Here is a 20,972-nt window from a genome sequence, read left to right as displayed (position 1 = left end):
ATGCATGGAACAGTACGATTCAGAGGGTTATGGGGATAGGAAAGGCACAGGTAGACTGCAGAGTAAAGTCCAGCTGTCGAGGGGATGGGGGTGAGTCAACCGTCGCCGATCAGTCTGGCAAGGAGAATCAGACCATCGCCTTCCTCGTCTTCCTCCAAGTAGCCCATCTCCCTCATTCATCTTCCTCCCATCCTACTTCTTTGCACCTCTTTCAACTTATGCCTCGTAGGTAGAGAGATTGTTGAACCTCACGCCCCTAACCTACCAGCTCGCGCGAAGGCCTCGGCGCCGACGCGCACCGCCCCTAAGCGGGCAAGCACCGGAGGGAAGCCGAAGAACCGCGCACCCTCCGTGTCCTCCGGGAGCGAGTACGGCGAGTATGGTGTCAAGGTTACCCGTGGGCGTAGGGGAATGCAAGAGGAGACAGAGGTGGACGAGGCCGTGTCCGAGGAAGAGCTGTAGGTCGGCGCGGCGGGTAGAGTTGACACTCACACAGCCTTCCCCGTTCCCTTGACCTCATGCCGCTGGCGAAGAAGGGTTAGTGTTCAACGGGGCACCGCTGACTGAAGCCCCGCCTAAGAAGGCCAAGAAGTCTCCAAACTCTCGTGCGCGTGACGAGGAAGACGAGGATGCCTCCGGAAGCGATAGTTTGTAGGTCCCTCCTCTTGGTGGCAACGTCTGACCTGCCCAGGCTCCCCCAGTCACTCGAGGAGGTCTCCAAGCCCCAGAAGAAGGGTGAGTGTTCCAAGAGACAGTGCTGACGGCAGCACCGAGGAAGCCGGGGAAGAAGGTGGGCGCAGGAAAGAGCGACCCTCCCTCCGACCCCCGCGCGCACACACACAGCACGATCAAGGGCCTGTGTGGCACCATCCGCGCCGACATGACCAAGCTGGACGCGACGCAGAAGTCCTAGTGAGGTGAAAAGTCTCGGCATGCTGACCTCGCCAGCTCGGCCAGGATCGACAAGATCCTCGAAGGTATCACACCCGACCCCGTGCCCACGCGCGGCGTGATCAAGCTGTTCGAGACGCGTACCGTGGGTACTATACATCGACCGTCCTGACCCCCAGGGCTTGTTCGAGCAGCTCGGCGCCCTCCTCAACAAAGACGAGTCTGTCGCGCAGTCGGACGCGTTTGACGCTGCCGTGTCCGAGGCGCACACGTACTGTAAGTGCATGCTGAGGCACTGCTGACTGCCACACCAGTCACCGTCACGCGCCCGGCTGAGACTCAGGCGGCGGGTGCGGAGCTCCGCCGCGAGGTGGACGCGGTTATTCGTGACACCGACGACGCGTTCAATGTGAGTTGTCGGCTATGAAAGCCTCCTAACCCGCCAGACGCAGAAGGCTGCCAATACCATGATCAAGCGCCTCGGCGACGCCATTGACAGCGTCAACCCTACCTTTTGAGCCGCCGACTCAGTCGGGCGGGGCGCGTGCCGCGGCGTCGGGAACCGGCGTGCCGTGGCGCCGACACCCCAGCGCCGCCATGTGCCTGCCGAGCCGCGCAGTCCGCAGCAACACAATGAAGCCCTACGAGATCAATCACGCGACAATGGCGAGATAATGGCGATGCATAGTGTACAATGATGGAGTGCACGTGGGTGCGTGCGCGACTAGAACTCGTACAGGTCCGGGCGGTCATGCCGGATTTCGACGCGTGCGCTGTGGCTGTGACCATGGCCGGCGTGGGAGTGCCCATGCGCGTGCCCATGCGCGTGTCCATGAGGCTGTGGCGCCGCCTCAGGCTCGTCGCCGAAGCGGACTTTGGCGCGCACCTTCTTTGGTTTTGCCGCAGGCTCGGGAAGAGCCGACGAGGGCGGAGGTGCAGGTGTGGGCTCGGCGGCGTCCGTCTCGACCTCGACGCCGACCTTTGCCTGCGTGCGTTCGGGCCGCACGACGCCGGAAACAGCCGGTGGTTCCGTCCGGCGCTCGCTCGACCCGCCCTCAATGCCCAGATGGACAGTCTCAATGACGAACCGCTTGCGCTTGAGCCTGAAGCCGAGATTGTTCTCGCCTGCACCGCCCGAGCCGGCGCCGCCGCCGACGCCGAGCAGCGTCGAGTGGCGCGTCGTCGGCGCCAAGAGGTGGTGCGTCGTTGGGAACGAGTGCAGTGTTAGCAGCCCGTGCGCGGGGGCGAAGACCGGCGCGAGGGTCGGGTCGGTGCCGAAGCCCGCGAGGGTGATGCACGCGTCCGACGACCAGGCCAGGCTCGTCACCCATTCACTTGGCGACGTGTTGTCCGGTGAGTTCTGGCTCAGCCGTGGGGGAAGCGTCACGACTGCGCTGGCGGCGCGAGGGCGGAGTAGTGCACGCAGCGAGACAAGGAACCGGGTGATATCTGTGCTTGAGAGGCGGCCCCACTCGATCCCACCAAGGTCTGGAACCGCCACGCGAGTCACCCCGTCGAAGGGCGTATCGAGCGCCGCAGCGAGCGCGACGATCGACGCAGAGACGGTGTCGGCTGCAGGTAGGTCGACATACACGATCTGCCCCTTGGACTCTAGGTGTGCGCGCACGTCGGCAGGGATTGTGGTGTTCGCGGCCAGGTTGCTGCTTCCTGTCCATCAGCGCCGCCAACTTAGACGACAACGCACCGACAGTAGTTTGGAACTTTGCCATCCGGTCGTACCGCCACGCGATCCTTGTCCGCCCGTCGTCGGCGCCGCCCTCAGTTTCCGACTCGGAGCCGGCATCGTCCCGCCCCTCGACCCACGGCAGGCCGTCGACGAACGCGCGTGCGTCACCCCGCTCAGCGAGTACGATGATCCGCTGGCGCGAGACCGCGCCCTGGGCGGCAACGTGGCGCGCCACGAGGCGTGCCCACGCCGTATGTGGGTCTGGGGAGAGGAGGGTGAGCACGTTGCCTAGCGGGAGGCCGCCGCCAAGCAGGTCGTCGAGCGAGCCGATGCCGGTTGGGAGGAGGCGAAGGCCCGGCGCGGAGGGGGACGGGCGGGTGCCTTCGAGGTTTTGAGCCGCCGCCGTTGCCGCTGTCGGTGAGGCTGCTGCCGTTCCCGCTGCGCCTGCTGCTGCCCGCTGGGCCGGGACGCGGCGCGTGAAGGACGGCATCGGTGGTGGTGGTGTGGGTGGATGTGATGGTGGCCAAGTTCCAACTTTCAATGATGCACGTGATGAGATCTCGGTGACGATTTGGGTGGGACAATCTGGTTCCGCGCGGAGATCGGCGTCACTCCGGGTGTGTTGTGCAAGATTTCTGTGTGAGCCAAGGTCGAGTGGGTGCACGACGGCACAAGTACTGCCAACTGCTGCTTTCATTGCTCACAACCAACCCTCCTCGCAATGGGCAAAGCACAGTACAAGAAAAAGGCTACGGCCCGCAGGCACAACCCGATCCGCGTGCCCGACGCCCACCTCGGCGGCGGCAAGGCGGACGGCAAGGCCAACCCCGAGAAGGAGAAGCAGATGCTGCCGGTGCTGCAGAAGGTGAGCCGAGCCGCGAGCGAGCGGAGCGAGCGGCGGCGTGCGCGTCCTCGCACGCAAGCCTGCTACTGCCTCCTCCTATTTCCCCACCGGCACTAACGCCCCAGCTCCGCTCGCCCGACTACGCAGACCGCACGTGGGCCTGCGCGGCAATCTGCAACCTGGTCGCCAACGACGCCGCGACCCGCCGCCTCTTCCAGGGCCGCAACGTTGTGGGCGAGCTGATCGAGCGCCTGTCCGACTCGGTCGACGAGGTGGTCGTCGAGGCGTCGGGCGCGCTGCGCAACCTCGCCATTGACGGCGGGCACGAGCTCGTGTCCGAGATGTTCAACAAGGGCATCATGCCCCACCTCACCGTGCTGATGGGCAAGATCGGCACGACGGTCGACGAGGTGCTCGCTGCCGACGTGCAGGCCGAGTCGCTCTCCGACGAGGACATTCAGCGGAGGAAGCACATCCTCGCGCTGGCGGAGAACGTTGCCATCCTGGTGTGGTTACTCGCCGACGCCAACCACAAGACGCTGGCCGCGATCAACGCCGTCGCCGGCGGTGTGGCCGAGCTGCTCGTCAAGATCCTTCGCGGACGGGAGAAGCTTAGCCTTGGTGTTGCACTCGCTGCTGGTGGGTTGAGCTGAGATTCTTGGGCTTTGCAGCTGACCCTCCCAGCCCAAGCTCTCTACGCCCTCACGCAGGACAACCGCCCGTTCACCAACGCTCTCCTCCACACGCCCGATGCGCTGCTGACCCTCGTCGCCCTCGCCAAGGCGGACCACGCCGCGCTCGAGGCCGAGATCAAGGCCAAGGCCGCCAAGGCCAAGGGCAAGAAGAAGGCCGCCGCTCCCGAGGCCGATGACGAGGAGGTCGGCGACGGACGGCTGCTCCTTACGCGCGTGCTCGTCGCCGGCACGCTGAGGAATATTGTCGATGCTGGCTCGCGGACGGACGAGAGCGTCGGCATTGCGGCGCTCACGAACGAGGTCATCCTCCCGCTCGTCAACTCGCTGCTCGACGTCAACCTCGCCAACGTCGTCACGCGCGTCGGCGAGCTCGTTGCGGCGCTGCCGGCTGAGGACGTCCCTGTCGCCGGCAAGGACCTCCAGAACGACCACAAGTCGCCTGCCGAGGTCAAGCTCGAGCGTCTGGAGCGCATGCTCACGACGGTGAGCAGCGCGCTCGAGGTGCTGACGGGTATCTGCGCCGGTCTGGAGGACGCCGCTGAGGACGAGGAGATGGAAGAGGGTGGGTACGAAATGCGGCACGCTGTGCTAACCCGCCAGACGCTGTTGAGGACGACGCCGAGATGGAGGATGCCATTGAGGACGAGGCGCTCATCGCCATGGGCCGTGACGCGCCCGGCGTGGCGGCCGCCGCTCCCACCGTCAAGACGACGGCTACGCTTTCAACGTTACTGGGTGCACTCCGCCTGCCAGAGCGGTTGAGCGCGCTTGCGCAGCTCACGCCCATGTCCTTCCCCCCGACTGGCGCCGAGCCGTCCCTGCACCCTCCCACGACCGCCGCCCTCTCAACACTGCACCTGCGCGCGCTGGAGGCGCTCAACAACCTGCTCCTCACGGCCGCTGCCTCGCTCGCGGGCGGCGCCGACCCCTCGATCGCTGCCCTCGTCCCGGCAGCGGGTATCTGGGAGATCACGTTCGGCATCATCTCCGCCGCTGGCGAGGACGCTGCTGCGCTCACTGCCCGCGGACAGGAGATGCGCCTCGAGATCCTCGAGGCGGCGCTCGGCTGCGCGTGGGGCGTGTCCAAGGTCGCTGCCGACCAGCTGTCCCCTCTGGCTGTCCAGGTCCAGATGCTGATGGACGTCCTTCCTGCTCTGCGGTCAGATGCCGCGCGCACGCGCACGCTCGACACGCTCGCTGCGCTCGCTGCCCGCCCGGGCGTGAGCGTGGACGAGAACCGCGCCATCGGCCAGTGGGTCCTCAACCTCCTCCCCTCTGCCAACGACGAGATCCTCGTCGCCGTCCTCAACGCCGTCATCGACATCTACGCCGACGAGGGCCGCGACTACGACCGGCCAGTGTTCGTCGCCGGCAACTTCCTCAACGCGCTCGCGTCGTCGGTCGCCCGCGTGCGCGCAGACGTGCGCAAGATTGACCGCCGCAAGCAGCCCGAGCTGCGCGCCCGCGCCGAGGAGGCCTACGAGAACCTCACCGCGTTTGTAAAGTACCGCCGGAGCCTGCGACTGTGAGCAGCGCGTCGTACATAGATTTGGGCTTGTGTCGCTTGTGTCTATACCATGCATGTGATGATAGTGATAGTGTGGGTGGTGGGTAGGGGCAGGGGTGCAGTGTCCTATTTTACTTTTTCTTACCGCCCTTGCGCTTGCGCGTCTTGGGTCCGGTGTCTTCGGCGCTCTCCATCCAGCTGTCGTCGACGGGCGCCTCAGGCTCGGGCTTGGCCTCGTCCTCTTGGGCAGCCTCAGCCTCGGCAGCCTTGGCCTTGGCCTCTTTGCGGGCGAGCATGGCGACCTCGGAGGGCGCCTCGATGGTCTCGTCGCGCTCATCGTCGTCCTTCTCCTCCTCGCGCCAGGACCAGAGGAGGCCAATCTCGCCGCGGACGAGGGCGAGGAGCGCCGGGCCGAGCGTGCACGCGGGCGAGAGGTACAGGAGCGCGGGCTGCGCCTTGCCGCTGACGCTCATGGCGTAGATGGTCGCGACGAGGCCTGCGATCCAGCTGAACAGCGCAGTGTAGAAGTACGGCTTGGGGAACGACGAGTGGCGCGTCACGTCTTTGTCCTTGTTCTTGGCAGCGTAGCGCGCAAAGTCGAAGCGCAGGCAGAGGGCGATCAGCAGGCCGGGGATGACGACGTCGCCGAGGCCGAGCATGGCGAACGCCGTGCCCGTCGAGTCCTTGGGCGCGACGAGCTTGATCGGGCCCTCGATGCCCTTGGCGACAGTCACCATGACCGGGGTGTAAAAGACCTGGGCGTGAGTTGGGCTCGAGATAACGGAACAACTCACCCAGAACACGTCGTACGCGAGCAGCACGCCGAGCAGCAAGAAGGCAGTCGGGAACCCGTCGAGTTTGAGCAGCGCGAGCGCGGCCGTGGCGAGACACAGCGCGAGGACGTTGCTCAGCACCCACGGGCGGCCGAGGGGGACGTAGGCGACCGGCGCGATGAGCGAGATGGGCGCGACGAGGGCCGAGTGGGCGCGGACCGGGAGGTGGAAGATTTCTGCGAGGTCAGTGGGCTCCAAGCTGGCTCATGACACGCCCAGCGCGCCCCACTCACGCTTGATGCCGTTCGAGATGCGGACATGGTACACGGGCACGCTCTTCTTGAACAGGCGGAGGAAGAAGCCGACGATGGACGTCAGTGTCGTGTGCACGGCGAACACGCCCGTGACCGAGACTGCGGGGTTAGCAATGTCCAGATTGTGCCAACCCACAGTACACGCCGAACGCGAGGTCGATCCACTTCTTGTCGACGTATTTGATGATGAAGAAGAGGCCGAGGAGCGCCGCGCTCCCGAGGATGGGGAAGAGGAGCGAGTCGCCCAGGCCGAGGGTCTCGTCGTCGTCGGTATCGTCATCGTCGTCCTCGTCCTCGTCGAGGCCGAGCAGGCGGTCGCGCGACGCGCGGGCCTTTTTGTGCTTGCGGCGCGTGGCGAGCGGTGTCTGGGGAGCGAGCGAGTCAGCGCGTCGTTCGTCGCGTGCAGGGGCATGGCCTCGCCGAGGACGCAGAGCGGCACGCGATGATGCCGAGACCCGGCGGCGGCGCACTCACCCGCAAGCTCTTGAAACTGCCCAAGACGATGGGCACGAGCGCCTGGGTCCCGATGAGGACAAAGGCGGAAATCTGGTCTCCCATGGTGGTGGTATGTGGTGTTTTTAAGCCAAGACGTTGTTGATGTGGAGGGAGGCACACTGCAGGAGGTGGGCCACGCCCCGGCGGCCACGGCCACGTCGGCACTCTCCGTGTGTGTGGCGCTTTGACCCAGCGCGGCTGACTTTTTGGCATTCCCCGCAACCCCTCACCGCCTATCCGCCCTCTTAGTGTCGTAACTGCCCCTCCCTTGTCTTAAAGCACACCTCGGAGTGCTAAGAGATTACGAGCTAAGCCATGGGGGGTGTAGTACCCGCCATGCCGTCACCACAGTCATGTGCCATGCTTAACCCCCCTTGATCAAGGCCATGCTAACCTGCAGGACAACCGCACCAAAGGACCCGCCCCGCGCTATGTTGTACGACTTTGGCCACTGGCGTCACGCACCAGTCGGCTCACTCGGCTGCTCCCGATACGACTAGCGGTAGACGAGCGAGGGGTTACGACGACAACACAGTCGCCTGGCACGCCTGGCGGGCTTTGAGATCCCCAACGAAACCGACCCACGGAGCGTCCAAGACAATAGCGCGCTCGGTTCGCCCCTAGATAGACAGATATACTAACGCTGGTTTGGTATTGCAGTCACAAAACAATGACCAGGTGACCTCGACAGAGGGGGGATGGGGCTGTCGGGGCACTGCTCGTTTCCAGCACGCACGGCACGGCTGTTGACAACGGGGGTTCATTGCGGAGTGCGGCTGGGAGGAGCCAGACTAGCAGATCATTCCCCAGACCAGCGAGAGCAGGTGCGATCAATGAGGCCATCGAGCCCACTCATTGCCGTGCTCGCCACTACGGTCACTGCCTTTGCCGTCTCTGCCGCCTTGCCCGACTGTGTCCGAAACCTGGCCGAGACATGTGCTCACGCTGGCCAACTGTTCGGAAAAGCGACGGACGAGGCGCAGGCACTGATACAGGAACGCTGCAGCAGAATGTTCCTCAGCCACAGCAGCAGCGGCGGCGACTGCAACAGCATTGAGCACGTTGATGGCGGCAATGATGACGATGGCACCGAGAGCCAAAAAGGTGGTACGATGAGCGTGACGCTTGTTGCTAGTACGGCATGGCATCCTTTGCGACCTAGTAGTACCAGCGATACGACAACGGGAACGCTCCATTCCATTCCAGCTACCCCCGCGACGACGACGACGACGACGACAGATGCTCGCTCGCTCGCTCGGCACTCATTGCTCATGGTCTTCTGTCGCCCGCTCCCTGCCTCGTCGCGAGGGGGATCTTGATGTGCCCGGGTTTAGCTTTGTCTGCACTGTTCACCGGGAGCGCGTGGTGCGGTGCTTGCGTGAGAAAACCAAAGGCCTAGACAATGGAAGAGTTGGGATGGAGGCGTAGCGCAGCGCGTTGTGCAGTGCGACGGCGACCACCTCGAGAAGCAAGCCAAGCAAGGCAGAGGAGAGAGATAACGCTCGGTCCGGCCGATCGTCACGGCACAGAGCAGAGCGAGCCCAGCTGACCTCGCTGCTGCACCCCCGCCCGCCCCCACACGCACCGCCCACGATCACTAGCGGACTTGGCCGATACGCTGCCTCTGCTCATGTTGACGACGACGAGGTGCTGCGCACCGCTGCTCACTGCCAGTCCGACTAGGGTCCCCGAATCCGACTATCCGACTAGGGCTCCCCAACGAAATCGACCACCACCGTCACGATGACTGTAGGTGACGGCAGTTGCTCTAGTACAAAAGGACAGCCGCCAAACACTTGTGGCCCCCTTCTCCTCGCCCGAGGCCATTCGGGCCCATAGACAACGACGACAAGTGCATACATTCTACGGAACGCCCATCACAGTTTTCTCCTTCTCGTCGTTGCTCGTTGCTTGTCGCCCGTCGTAAAAAAGGCAACGAGCACGAGCACGACGCACGACCCGTCACGTAGTCCCACCCACACCCACCACACCCTTGCTGTCCCTCGTCATCGCAGTGCCCGTGCTCAGCCTCACACCCTGTCCTGTCGCCCGTCGTCGTGCAGCGGCCCTCCGTCGACACACACACACACCTTACACACACGCAACCCATCTCGCATTCACCATCTCACACCATATAAACCCCACCACCCACCACCCCCTCACCACGCTCGTTAAATCGCTCAGCGCGCGCGCTCGCACCATACTCGACTCTCATTCATGGGCTGGCTCGCGTGCCTCTGCGGCCTGTGGCGTCATGACAACGACGTGAGTGAGGCTCTGGGCTAGCTGGCTGGGTGTGGTGGTGGCGGGGGCGAGGTGTCGGGTGGCGGCTGCTGCTGCTAGGGAGATGCCGACGCCGAGTGGCACAATGACGCCGACGGCACTGTTGCTTCGGCCGCCGCCGCCGAGCTGAAACGTTCCTGTTCATCGCTCTCTGTTTCACCTGGTCCTCATTTGGCATCGCGTCAACTCTGATAAGCAAAACTTCAGGACACACCTCGCCCCACCCACCAACTCCTTCTGTGCTCGCACTCCTCCCACTTGCCCTCCATGTCCAGAATGACGGCTAACCCTCACAGCCAGAAACCGCGCCCCTCCTCTTCCCTCCACCAACAACAGTGCTCACTGCGCCGCCGCGCGCCCACCCGAAGCCCATCGCCACCCTCTTCTCCCTCTTTCCTTCTCCGCGCACGCCCATCCTTCAGCCGGTCACCACCGAGCTGACCACGACGGCCACGGCATCACAGCCCATCCTCGCGTACACCTTCCCGGCGTCCAACTACTTTGACGCGGCGCGCAAGAGCGAGGACGAGGCGCGGCACGAGGCTGACGAGCGCCGCCGGAGCACCATCAGCCGTGCCTATGGCAGGTAAGTGACGAGTCACGCGAGCAGCGAGCGAGTGCATGATTGTGAGCTCACACACACCCTGCAGCCGCATGTGCTTGATCGGCGCGCCGAGCCCGCCCGCCACACCCACCGTGCCCGAGTCGGCTGAGGAGCCCCACCCGTGGTTTCACGCCGCCCGCCCCGAGAAGCCGCCGCACAGGCGCATGCGCAGCCTCGACCTGCCGGCTCAGCTGGCGATGAGCGTCGCCGACCACGGACTGCCGGGCACGCTGGCGCCGATTGTGGCTGCCGCGCGCGCGCGCAGGGCGAGTCTCGAGGACGTTACAACGATTGTGATCACGCCCGACACGCCTGTCGAGCCCGTGACGGCGACGGCGCCGGCCCCGCGCCACCGTCCGCCGCCGCTTCCTCTCCGCCCTCACGCGTCGACGGTTCAGCTGTGCGACGACTCACCGATCGAGTCCAACACGACCACCCCCACCGTGTCCATCTCCGACTCGCTGTCGCTCCGCCGCGGCCGTACCGGTGGGTCTAAGCGCCTCACCCTCAGCGCCGAGGACGACTCGCTCGGCGTCGTATACAAGGACCTCGGGCTCAAGGGCCTTCCCTCACCGCTTGGGGCGCGCCAGCCGCGCCGCGCCACGTCGAAATCCCGCCTCCGCGTCAAGCGCGCTCGGGCAGACACTGTGTCGTAAGCACATGGCGCATAGCGCAGGCGGCAGAAGCCGTATCTCGCGCTCGCTCGCGGCTGGCCGCGCGGCCCACCCGATCCAATCAGTCCTAAACATGCCTTGTCCTCCCTATCCCCCCCCTCGCCGTGGCACCACCCACCACCCTGTTGATTGTACCATCACGCTCCTGCTCTAACGCCACGACGACGCCCTGCCACGCCACCTCTCACGCCCCGGCCTCGGCCACCATGTTGTCAATAGAGTTAGAGCCCAAAACGCCCCAACATCACAGCGGGGAGTATCTGTGCACTGATAGAGTGCCCTTGTCGTATCGCTGGACGAAACATCATGACTGTAGACGCTCCAAGACTTGACTGTATTGATGCATGCTCTCGCTGTGCTCGTTGCCGCAGGGAGAGAGAGAGGTGGCGGCGCGTGGGCGGCGACAGGGTCAGGTTACAATGGCATTATCAGGGCTCGAGGCCTCGAGGCTGGTGCGTTTGCGGCTGAGGCAATACGTTTCAGAGTTTCCGACGTCGGTGAGTTGACTCGGATGGGTAGGTGCCCGCCGTCGTATGGGAGGCAAGGCGAAGCGGCTTGTCGTTCGGTCGACTACCGCCGACGAGGGCGACGAACGGGCTGTGAGTCCTCCTCGTCTTCGTCGTCCTCGGCGCCAATCGAGTCTGGAATAATCGTCTCGGCAGCCTGAATGTCAGCTTCGCGGCCGCAGTTGCGCACCCACCCCCTCCGCCTGCGTCTCAGGCACCCTGCTCCTGCGCTGTGACCTGCGCTATTTGTACGTCAGCCGTGTCGGATAACGACAGCAAGATACCCACCTGGGGCTCGCCCTCGTCTTCTGACTCAGCTTCCCTCCTCCTGCGCTGGCTTCGCCCCTGTGTCTGCGTCGGCTCCTCAGACTCGTCGCGTACTGCCCGCGACTCGATCCCGACGTCATCCTCCTCCGACTCCAGCTCGTCCTCTTCGCCATCGTCCTCTTCGTGCCTGTGTCCGTTGCCATTGGCTGACCGACGCGGAGGCCTCTTCTTCCGCCGCCCAGTGTTTACAAAGTCGTCCTCGACGCGAGATACGCCCTTCTCGCCAACATACGACGGTGGGTACCGCGCAAACGGCTTCTGGCACGAGCGGCACGCGCCACGGTCGCCGCGATTCAGCTGGTTGTAGCAGTACTCGTGGTAGTGCGCCTCGCCTGAGTGTGTCAGCAGCTACACGGTCAGGACATTCAAGCTACTCACAGTCGTCATTACCACAGACCATGCCCTGGGAATTAGCGCTCGCTCTACCCACAAACTCACAGTCAGAATAACCTTCTCGCACACGGCGCACGTCTGGATATAGTCCTCAAACTCGGCCTCGCTCTTGAGGTATGCATCGAGCTCGAGCATGCCCCGCGTGGCGATAGAGTACCGGTTCCGCCTGATGTCAGCAACGCCCCACAAGCTAACCCACTTTGACTTGGCCAGCCACCCGCGGCTTGTGAGCGCACCGAGGAGCTCCTGTGCCTGCGAGTTGCTGATCGTAGCAGACTGCAGCTCGCGGACAAGGCGCACTGCTGCACCAGAGCCAATACTGTTGTGGGGGTAAGACTGGACAATGGCCTTGACCACCAGGCGGAAGAAGGACACCTCTAGGGGCGTGAGGTCGGTAGCATGGGTGCCGACGGCATCGGGCGCTGTGTTGCACTGATGGGTTAGGGACATGGTAGCGGAAGAAACCCACAAGAACGATCCACCATCGCCCCTGTGGCGACTCGTCGCGCGCACGCTTGACGACCATGTCGACGGCCTCGAGGAGTGCGCTCACCTCGGCGAGGAAGGCGGTGAGACCTTCCTTGTTCGCGCGGTGCGTCGGCCTGAAGTCGCGGTCATGCACTGAGAGTTCAGCTGCGACGACCTACAACCCTGATCAGCTGCACTCACTGATGACGGCACCAATGGCCCTCTTGTACATCTCGAGCGCGACGTCTTCAGTCATTGCGCGCCGGGAGAGGAGCGACTGGATGTAGACCCTGTGCAGGTCGGTTGGGGCTGGCCCACCTCGGCCTGCCATTTTGTGTTGGTCGTGAGGGGACCGTTGAAGCGAACAAGTGTGAGGTGTGAAGTCGAAGTCGTCGAGACAAACAACAACAATGCCGCCTTGAACGCGTCCCTCATCAGTCGCGCTTGCCCTTCCTCGCCTTCCTTGCCACGTGGTTTCAGGCACCAACCTCCACCAACGGGACCAAACCCGTCCTCGAGATTTCTGCGACACCTTGGCTGAGGACATGGCAGCACAAAGCGTACACAAACCGATACATCTCGCTGCAATTACTTGCTCTGCTCATCGCACGCACACAAGCTCACGACGACATGAGCGCAGACGCGGTGACCCGCCGCCTGCACATCGGCGGCCTCACGCCGTCCATCACGCCCGACCACCTGCGAGACCGCTTCAAGTCGTTCGGCACGGTGACTGACGTCGAGCAGCTCGGCCTCGATGCTCTTGGTGGGTTACAGGTGACTGAGTTCTACCCATGCTGATGCTTCAGGCCAACCCCGCCCATTTGCGTTCCTCACTATCCAGACGACGCCCGCCCAGCTCCGGAAATGTGAGCTTCGAAAGCGGTGTGTAGCTGACGGCCAGGTCTGAACATCATGTCGGGAGCCACCTGGCGCGGCACGCAGTTGCGCCTTGCCGAGGCCAAGCCCAAGTGGGATGCCAAGTATGTAGCGCACTGTGCAGTCTCTCGTCGTTAACTGACTCCTCAGGCTCGCAGCTGAGCGCAAGCCCAACCCCGAACTCGAGGCGAAGCGCCGCGCCAACCGCCTCCGCCGCTCCATCGCAGTCGTTGGCGGCAAGCAGGCGCAGGACATGCGCCTCGTCGCTGAGTCGTCCAAGACCAAGTCGCAGTTCTGGGTCACCGACAGCGCGGGGCACCTGGTCCGCCCTATTGCCACGCGGCCATCGCACCCCCTCCCGCTCGTCCCAGGCTCAAAGGCGCGCGACGTGAGGATTGGGCCTTCGCGCGCGCCGAGGCGTGTCATCGACCCGCGGCGATGGGGGCCTTCGCATATCTCTGGCGCCGAGCTGGATGGCGAGGTTGTTCCTGGCGCGCTGGCGGCCGAATGGGAGTTTGAGGAGGCCGACGACATCGAGGCCGACGAGGAGGGCCGCGTACTCCTCGGCTCTTGGAGGAGCGGGGAGGACATCCTCGATGTCCGCGTCAAGCGACCCCGTGACGACGATGAGGTGTGGACCGAGGACGAAGACGACGGAGAGCTCTTTCCCCTCCGTGAGGAGTTTGACCGAGACGACAGCCCCCTGTTCCCTAGCCATCAAGAGCGGGAAGACTCGCCCCTCTTTCCTCAGCGAGCCGAGGGATCGCAGTCGCCATTGTTCCCTGCGCGCGAGCGTTCCAGCTCCCCTCTGTTCCCGAGCCGCAATGCCGCGGAGGACAAGGAAGAGGAAGAATCCGAGGTGGCTGCTGCGTCTTCGCCCCTCTTCCCACCTCGCACCGAGGGTGACGACGACGTGGCCTCGGCCTCGACCTCCTCGCGCTCATCTCGCTCGACCACCCCCTCGCTCTCTCCTCTGCGTGCAGCTGAGGAAGTCGTGCTCGAAGCTCGCGCCAGGGTAGAGGAAGCCGACGAAGAAGCTCGCGCCTCACGGTCCCCCACACCGCCACTCTCGCCCCTCCGCGCGGCCGAGGAAGTGGTCTTGGAAGCACGCGACCGCGCCCAGCCCCCGGCAGTCATCGTCCCGGACCAGGTCCGTGCCGCGGCAGCTGCGGAGCGCCAAGGTGCCCTCTCAGTGCTCACTTCCCTGGTGGGCAACGCGGAGGAGCCCTCTGCGCGTGGGAAGAACGAGTGGGCCGGGTACGCGGAATCCGACTCTGACGACGGCGACTACTCGATGATGAAGAAGCGCGACTACGAGGACGACGACGACGAGCCGCTTGAGGTCGCGCGTGCGGCTGGCGCACCGTCGCCAGAGACACCAGCCTTTGCGCGGTTCACCGACGGTCCTGGGTTCGACATGGAGGTTGATGGTGTTGAGGAGGCACCCGTGGCCTCTGTCGACCTCGCCCCCGTTCAGGACGAGGACGAGGACGAAGACGAGGACGAAGAGTCGAGCTCGAGTGAGAGCTCAGAGTCAGATTCATCGTCCGACTCGAGCTCGGAGAGCGGAAGCGGTTCGAGCAGCGAGGACAATAGCAAGGATGACAAGGAGGACGAGAGCGGCTCTTCGAGCTCCTCAAGCTCGGACTCGTCAAGTTCGGATTCGTCATCATCAGAGTCTAGCGACGAGTCGTCAGAGTCCGAGTCGGACGCGGATGAAGACGCGGACGACAAGAAGGACGGCGGCAACGAGGACAAGAAGGGTGACGAGGGCAAAGACGACAAGAAGGAGGAGAAGAAGGACGAGGAGAGCTCGAGTGACGACGACGACGACAGCTCGGACTCGTCGGATGACGACTCTGACTCTGACTCGGACTCGGGCTCAGACTCAAGCTCCGACTCCGACTCTAGCTCCGACTCCTCGGACGACTCTTCAGATGAATCAGACTCTGAGGACGAGTCCGCGGCCCCAGCCCAAACATCCACCCTCAAGAGCATGTTCGCGCCTGCAGCCAAGGCGTCGTCCTTCTCTCTCCTCGGCGCGCTGGGCGCTGACATCGACATCGACGAGACCGTCGAGGTGCAGCAGCACCGGTCGACCCAAGCCAACGAGCTCGAGTTCCTGATTACGGCGCCAAAGTCGACGTTTGACGCCGACCCCGAAATCCCCCTCTTCTTCCCTGTGACTGGGCGGCATGCGCCAGCGAGGAAGGGCGAGGCGAGGAGTGTGTTGGATCCCGAGCCGGAGCCGGAGGAGGGCGAGGAGGAGGAGGAGAAAGAGGAGGAGGGATACGGAGGGTACGGCGGTGGCTACGGCGGAGGCTACGGCCGCGCTGCGCCCCCCACCTCGGCCCCCGCACCAGCCAAGAAGGCCACCAAGCGCGGGTTCTGGGCGGGCGAGACGGATGCGGACATGAAGAAGCGGTGGGAGGCGCGCCGGCTCGAGCTCACGCGCGGATGGAAGCGGAAGCACCGTGAGGCCATCAAGCATAGGCGCAGGCGTGGGGGAGATGATGCCGAGTAGAGCTAGCATATGCATGTACACTTAGTTGAGCGAGTTGGCGAGTCGAGCACACCGATATGACGAGACAGGCTCTGCCACCCACCAGGGCTAAATTCGGGTAAACCCACCCAGTCCGACTTCACTGACCTCCACAACATTTCCATCAGCGGATCAGCTCGTCTCGTTCGAAATCACCCACCGCCATGACCTTCCTCTCGCCGCACCTCGACTTCCCGGCCTCAACAAAGCACGACGCGCCAGGCGCCCTCCCGCCGGCGGGCGCGCACCTAGTGATAACGGACACGCTGACCGCGCCGGCGACGTTCGCGCTGCACCACCTCGCGATCGCGGCGGCTGCGTCCAAAGTGCCGGTACGTCGCGCTTCTCCCCTCCCTCTGAAGCTCACGCCACGCAGGTCGTCTGGGTCGACCTGAGGAACGAGGGGAAGGCCTCATGGGACGCCGTGGCGCGCAAGCTTGGCGGCGCTGGGGGAATCACGCACATCCAGCCCTCGCCGCTGCCGCCCCCGCTCGGCGCGCCGTCCCTCTTGCCTGCCGGTCCCTCCCTGCGGCCGACGTACGATGCCATCTCTGCCGCGCTCACCGCCGGTGCTGGAACACTGGTGCTCCTCGACGGGCTGAGTAACCTCCTCTATGCGGGCTTCGCGCCGTCCGACGTCGGCCGGTTCGTGCGCGCCGTCGCGGGCCTCACGAGGTCCCACGACTCCGTCCTCGTCAGCACCCTGCATGCAGACCACCTCCCGCGCACCGAGTCCGAGGCGCTCGGGACCGGCGCGAACGCCGAGCTGCTGGAGCGGCTGCTCGCCCTCGCGGACGCGTGGTGGCGTGTCGCTGGCCTCGCGTCTGGACGCTCGGGCGACGTGAGCGGCGAGATTAGCGCGCATGATCTCTCTGGACGGGGCTGGGCTGGCGTGCCCCGCGCGAGGCCGCTGCAGTACCGTCTTGAGGCGGGCGGCGTCAAGGTGTTTGCAAAGGGCACGGGGCGGGGTTTCTTGTAGGCGGCGGGAGTGACGGCGCAACAACTTCATCAACCTCGAACGCAACCCTCTCGCGACCGCTCGCGCCCCCCACTGTACATTACATACACATCGCATGGCATATCTAAAACCCAAAGGATAGTGCTGGCTCTATCTAAGTAGCCGTAAGAATAGGCGATACAGCCTGCGGTTTGCACAAACCCGGCCCTACAGCCGCGGCCGACCTACACCGCCCGTCTATACCTCTATGCCACCGGGCCCCAGATTAACTGCGACACGGCGGCGGTGACGGGCATCTGCGCGTCTGGCGCAGCGCACGAGTAGTCCCATCGCAAGTTGTACGCGTGGAAGATGGCGCGGTAGTGCAGCCCAATGGCGATGACGATGCCGAAGTGCCAGATCTGGTGGCTCGCGCCCCACAGGTCAAACTTGCCCGGCCAGATGCACTCTGGCCAGTGGAACGCGTACGCGAACAGGCCGAGGACGTAAGCCAGGACCGAGACGCCAAAGGGCGAGGTGAAGGCGGCCGCACGCTCAAAGCCCTCGTAGTAGAAGAGCTGGGCCAATGGCGTAAACATTGACACGGCGAGCGTGACGAAGAAGGTGATGCGCCACGGCTTGTTCTTGCGCTGGTTGAACCACTTCTGGAACGGGAGGTACGAGCCGAGCGCACCGAACCCAATGTTGATGAGGGTGTACAAGACGACCGTCTTGGGGTAGCAGTAGTAGGCGTTGTACACGACCGTGTTGAAGCTCATGGCAATGAGCCACGAAATGCCAATGTAGTCGACACAGGCGCCCCACTCGAACCAGCGCTTGGAAGCGCACCCGCTGAGCATGTGCCAGCCGGCCGACGACGACATGCACGAGGTAGCCGCGAGCAGATACGTGACGAGCATGGCCGTATCGAGCCACTTTGCGTCAGGGAGCGGCGACCGCCAGACGATGAGTGGGATAGCAATCGACAGGATGAGCACGGTCGGGACCGAGTGCGAGTGGATGTTGATAGTCTCGTTGTGGATCTGGAACGCCGACTTGAGCAGCGGAATTGGTCCGGACTTGCCCAAAGGGATGAACCGGCTAAGAGAGGCGAGGTTAGTACGCGGTGACGATCGGCGCCCACGAGCCCACTCACTATCCAGTGTGGATGTACTGGTTATTCCTCCACCAGAAGGGCAAATCATCAAACGTGATAAGCTTCTTGCCATCATGACTCCGCACGAGCGCCTCGGCGACTGTGGGGCCCTCGTCGTGGAACGAGAGAACACTGGCCAGCTCGTCCTTCTCGTCCTCGTCCTGCGACTCCAAGCTCGACTCGACGACCTGTGCGTCGACGTCGCCCTCGTCGTCGACAACCTTGGACGCTTCCTCCACCACTGGCCTCATCCAGTCCTGGATAAACGAGGGTAGAGGAGGCAGGTCCATGGCGCCAAGGCTGCGTGCGCGGATGGCGCGCGTGCGGCGCGCAATGGCCTGCGCGGGGCCCGGCGTCCTGTTCGGGAATAAGTATTCTGGCTCGTCGAGTTCGTCCTCGTCGTCCGAGTGGAGCGCGCGCTCGTCGAGCGAGTACGTCTTGGCGTGCGCGCGGTGCGGGTACGGCTGCGGGCGTTGTTGTCTGGGCCGCTGGGGCGTCGCGTCTGCTCCGACATCGGCGTCCTCGCCGCCTTCTTCCCATCCCAGAGTCTCCCACCCTGCCCAGTCGTCTGGAGGCAGGAGCGTGTGCACGAGGTCGATGACGCGCTTGCGCGCGCCCTGAACAGCGCGAGATCCGGCGCGGCTCGACGCACTCAGCGGATCAGGCCACGAGCCTGGCTCGCCGAGGCCCAGCTCGACGGTCCTCAAGCGGCCGGGCAGACCCCGGATCCATTCGCGCTGCGAGGAGAGCGACGAGCCAAGGCCAAAGCCCGGAGCCGAGTTGGCGTACGACAGAATGTCGGCGCGCAGGCTGGACAGGTAGTCGAGCATGCGGACGTTGGCGTCGTCCTCATTGCTGCTGCTGCCGCTCAGCGCTGGCGAACGTGCGTGGTACGCTCGGCGACGGAGCTCAAACTCGTTGTGCCTTGGGGCCCGTAGTGCCGAGCTTTCGCCGAAGGAAAAGTAGTCGTCCGGAGCACCGGCATGGTCGTGCTCGTGCTCGTCTGTTTCATCTTCTGACGATGGGGGTGGTGATCCCGAGGTAACAGAGTCGACACCGCGGTACTCGCCAGCCAGCTTGTCACGCAGGGCGTTCTCCACTTCGCCAAGGTAGGTGAGGACGGCGCTGCGCAGTCCCGAGACGGAGGGCAGTGATAGTGATGGAAGGTAGGATGATGGGTCGCCAATGTCGGGGTGCGAGAGGCGACGGCGCCACGACGAGGGCGACGCCTGCGCTGGGGACGTGGTCGACATTGGAGCCGGGGAAGGTGGAGTATCACCTGGCGAGCCAGGCAGGTGGTGGTGGGGGTTCCGAGTGATGGTTCAAGAGGGATTATAAGAAGCGCCGGTATTTGCGCCTTTTTAGGGCGGTCGGAGGGGGGAGTGTCTAGAGTGCCCCTTGGGAGTAGTGCAAGAGGACAAGAGAGGGTGAGAGAGAGAGAGGGAGAGTATAAGTAGAGGAGGAGGAGAGGTGTAGAGTGATGTTGTAGTAAGGTGGCCCAGCCTTTGAAGTGTGTGGTCTGGTCGGTCGTCGTCGGGGCGCCGGCGCAGAGGGGACCAAGAATTCAGGGCAACCCTTGGCAAGTTTGAGGAATGACAGCCAAGGCCCCCGGTCAGAGTGCCCATACAGCAGCCGCCAAAGCCGTAACAGCCTCGGGAGTAACAACAACAAGTGCATGTGCATGTGTGTTGCATCACAACGCTAACTGCATAGCGTTATATCCTTGTTACACTTTGCACGTGTGAGAGTGGCAACAAGGAGGAGGTGACACTGGAGTTGTGGCAGTGGGCATCAATCTCACCGTAACGCCCCCTCGCCCAGATTGTCAACAAAACTTCCATCGGCACGTTCCTGCCATTCATTTGATGGGGCGCGGCCGGTACGCGGCACACAATCAGGCCCACCGCGGCCAGCGTCGTCGTCGTCACTATATGTAGTTCGACGACACGCCGCGATGTCATGCCGCCACGCTTGATGCATGTACACGTCGCCGTCGTCACTGGGCGTCGCTTAACGCCTGCTTGCATACAGACCACCTGACCTGACCGCTGTAACCCACTGGGCACGGGCGTCATTGGTGTGGCGCGGTGGTCCGCGCGTCTGTCTGTCCTCGTCCCATCATTGCCGTCCAGTAATGAGGGCGTAAGTGAATGCGTCGGCATGGCAACTCCGGGTAAGCGGGAATGAGAGGGGCGTGTAGATGCGTAGACGAGGCAGTCACCCGCCTCCTTTGCTGCACAGATCGAGCACGGATACGATCGGGATCGTTGATGGCCGCCCCGCCGATGATGGCGGGCTTCGGCGCCGAAATGCCTCAGGCCTCCAGGCCACTCAAATACAAACGGAGCTTCGAAAAATTGTCGCCTTCTTAGTTCAGTGGCTAGAATTTTCCACTAGTATGGATATGCTATGGAAAGGTCACCCGTTCGATTCGGGTAGAAGGCAACGATCAATTATCTTTTGGCTCCGATTCAATTCAGGTGGAAGTGAACGATTTGATTATTTTGGCTCCGAGCCATTATGATTTTCGTGGCACGGTCGTCACATTTTTGTGCCACCGAGATTGTCTTCCTTTTCACTCGCTCCCACTGCTTATCGTGACGGTCGACTGGCTGACTGCTGCTGCGGGGTGTCGAGGTGTCGAAGGGGATAGGTGGTGATCAAGTGGCCTGGGATGAAGGGGGGCGGGCTCAAATGCATGTTTAAAAAGCAAGTGGATCGGCAAGTGGCCCCAAGTGCCAACTGCCACCAACCACCACGGAACCCAACTTCGCCCACCACCCTCCCTCATCCTCCATCTCTCTCCCCTCTTCTTCCCATGCAAGCCCCCATGCGCGCGGCAAAAGAGAACTGACCACTGACAGGATCGAACTGCCGACCTTTGCATCACTGATAACCAATCGAGTTATTAGTACAATGCTCTAACCAGCTGAGCTAAGCGGCCGAGGTATGATTGGTGTCTGCGCTCAGGTGGCGGCGGGTTTGAGGGTTTTGCAG

The 20,972-nt window shown here is 63.7% G+C and overlaps 8 protein-coding genes and 2 non-coding genes across 10 annotated transcripts; 5 read left to right on the top strand and 5 right to left on the bottom strand.

The window, feature by feature from the left end:
* Positions 1 to 218: 218 nt before the first annotated feature.
* On the top strand, positions 219 to 1,409 carry LOC62_03G004006 (uncharacterized protein; the record flags this gene model as incomplete). Its single annotated transcript, XM_062770530.1, has 10 exons — positions 219 to 225; positions 269 to 458; positions 497 to 537; positions 570 to 651; positions 692 to 735; positions 768 to 912; positions 949 to 1,036; positions 1,071 to 1,167; positions 1,206 to 1,300; positions 1,338 to 1,409. 10 exons carry the CDS (start codon positions 219 to 221, stop codon positions 1,407 to 1,409), a joined length of 861 nt encoding a protein of 286 aa, XP_062626514.1.
* A 151-nt stretch (positions 1,410 to 1,560) lies between these two features.
* On the bottom strand, positions 1,561 to 3,084 carry elp4 (Elongator complex protein 4). Its single transcript, XM_062770529.1, has 2 exons — positions 2,597 to 3,084; positions 1,561 to 2,559 (listed from the first exon to the last, which is right to left on the bottom strand). The coding sequence occupies exons 1-2, from the start codon at positions 3,066 to 3,068 to the stop codon at positions 1,616 to 1,618; spliced, it is 1,416 nt and encodes a 471-aa protein (XP_062626513.1). The 5' UTR covers positions 3,069 to 3,084; the 3' UTR covers positions 1,561 to 1,615.
* A 215-nt stretch (positions 3,085 to 3,299) lies between these two features.
* On the top strand, positions 3,300 to 5,646 carry SPBC1703.03c (putative ARM-like repeat-containing protein; the record flags this gene model as incomplete). Its single annotated transcript, XM_062770528.1, has 4 exons — positions 3,300 to 3,443; positions 3,548 to 4,061; positions 4,107 to 4,679; positions 4,718 to 5,646. 4 exons carry the CDS (start codon positions 3,300 to 3,302, stop codon positions 5,644 to 5,646), a joined length of 2,160 nt encoding a protein of 719 aa, XP_062626512.1.
* A 109-nt stretch (positions 5,647 to 5,755) lies between these two features.
* Positions 5,756 to 7,269, bottom strand: HM13 (Minor histocompatibility antigen H13; the record flags this gene model as incomplete). The annotated part of the gene is made up of 5 exons (XM_062770527.1): positions 5,756 to 6,379; positions 6,419 to 6,633; positions 6,691 to 6,810; positions 6,848 to 7,076; positions 7,186 to 7,269. 5 exons carry the CDS (start codon positions 7,267 to 7,269, stop codon positions 5,756 to 5,758), a joined length of 1,272 nt encoding a protein of 423 aa, XP_062626511.1.
* A 2,154-nt stretch (positions 7,270 to 9,423) lies between these two features.
* On the top strand, positions 9,424 to 10,749 carry LOC62_03G004002 (uncharacterized protein; the record flags this gene model as incomplete). Its single annotated transcript, XM_062770526.1, has 3 exons — positions 9,424 to 9,471; positions 9,786 to 10,075; positions 10,140 to 10,749. 3 exons carry the CDS (start codon positions 9,424 to 9,426, stop codon positions 10,747 to 10,749), a joined length of 948 nt encoding a protein of 315 aa, XP_062626510.1.
* A 346-nt stretch (positions 10,750 to 11,095) lies between these two features.
* On the bottom strand, positions 11,096 to 12,792 carry NSMCE1 (Non-structural maintenance of chromosome0s element 1; the record flags this gene model as incomplete). Its single annotated transcript, XM_062770525.1, has 8 exons — positions 11,096 to 11,430; positions 11,468 to 11,515; positions 11,562 to 11,932; positions 11,979 to 12,003; positions 12,039 to 12,159; positions 12,193 to 12,425; positions 12,463 to 12,614; positions 12,663 to 12,792. 8 exons carry the CDS (start codon positions 12,790 to 12,792, stop codon positions 11,338 to 11,340), a joined length of 1,173 nt encoding a protein of 390 aa, XP_062626509.1. The 3' UTR covers positions 11,096 to 11,337.
* Positions 12,793 to 13,038: 246 nt separating this feature from the next.
* SPBP16F5.06 (putative RNA-binding protein) lies at positions 13,039 to 16,861 on the top strand (the record flags this gene model as incomplete). The annotated part of the gene is made up of 5 exons (XM_062770524.1): positions 13,039 to 13,227; positions 13,271 to 13,330; positions 13,366 to 13,444; positions 13,491 to 15,814; positions 16,011 to 16,861. Exons 1-5 carry the CDS (start codon positions 13,092 to 13,094, stop codon positions 16,859 to 16,861), a joined length of 3,450 nt encoding a protein of 1,149 aa, XP_062626508.1. The 5' UTR covers positions 13,039 to 13,091.
* Positions 16,862 to 17,085: 224 nt separating this feature from the next.
* On the bottom strand, positions 17,086 to 19,445 carry SPAC30D11.11 (putative protein; the record flags this gene model as incomplete). Its single annotated transcript, XM_062770523.1, has 2 exons — positions 17,976 to 19,445; positions 17,086 to 17,920 (listed from the first exon to the last, which is right to left on the bottom strand). Exons 1-2 carry the CDS (start codon positions 19,226 to 19,228, stop codon positions 17,086 to 17,088), a joined length of 2,088 nt encoding a protein of 695 aa, XP_062626507.1. The 5' UTR covers positions 19,229 to 19,445.
* Positions 19,446 to 20,337: 892 nt separating this feature from the next.
* Positions 20,338 to 20,420, top strand: LOC62_03G003998. The gene is given in 2 exon segments: positions 20,338 to 20,374; positions 20,385 to 20,420. It is a non-coding gene; the product is annotated as a tRNA-Thr (tRNA).
* Positions 20,421 to 20,826: 406 nt separating this feature from the next.
* LOC62_03G003997 lies at positions 20,827 to 20,919 on the bottom strand. Its single transcript is given in 2 exon segments — positions 20,827 to 20,862; positions 20,882 to 20,919. It is a non-coding gene; the product is annotated as a tRNA-Ile (tRNA).
* Positions 20,920 to 20,972: the final 53 nt, after the last annotated feature.

The sequence above is a fragment of the Vanrija pseudolonga genome, chromosome 3 (assembly GCF_020906515.1).
Source record: "Vanrija pseudolonga chromosome 3, complete sequence".
NCBI classification, from domain to species: domain Eukaryota; kingdom Fungi; phylum Basidiomycota; class Tremellomycetes; order Trichosporonales; family Trichosporonaceae; genus Vanrija; species Vanrija pseudolonga.
Note: the sequence above shows the minus strand (reverse complement) of the source record. Positions and strands in the feature narration are given on the sequence as shown.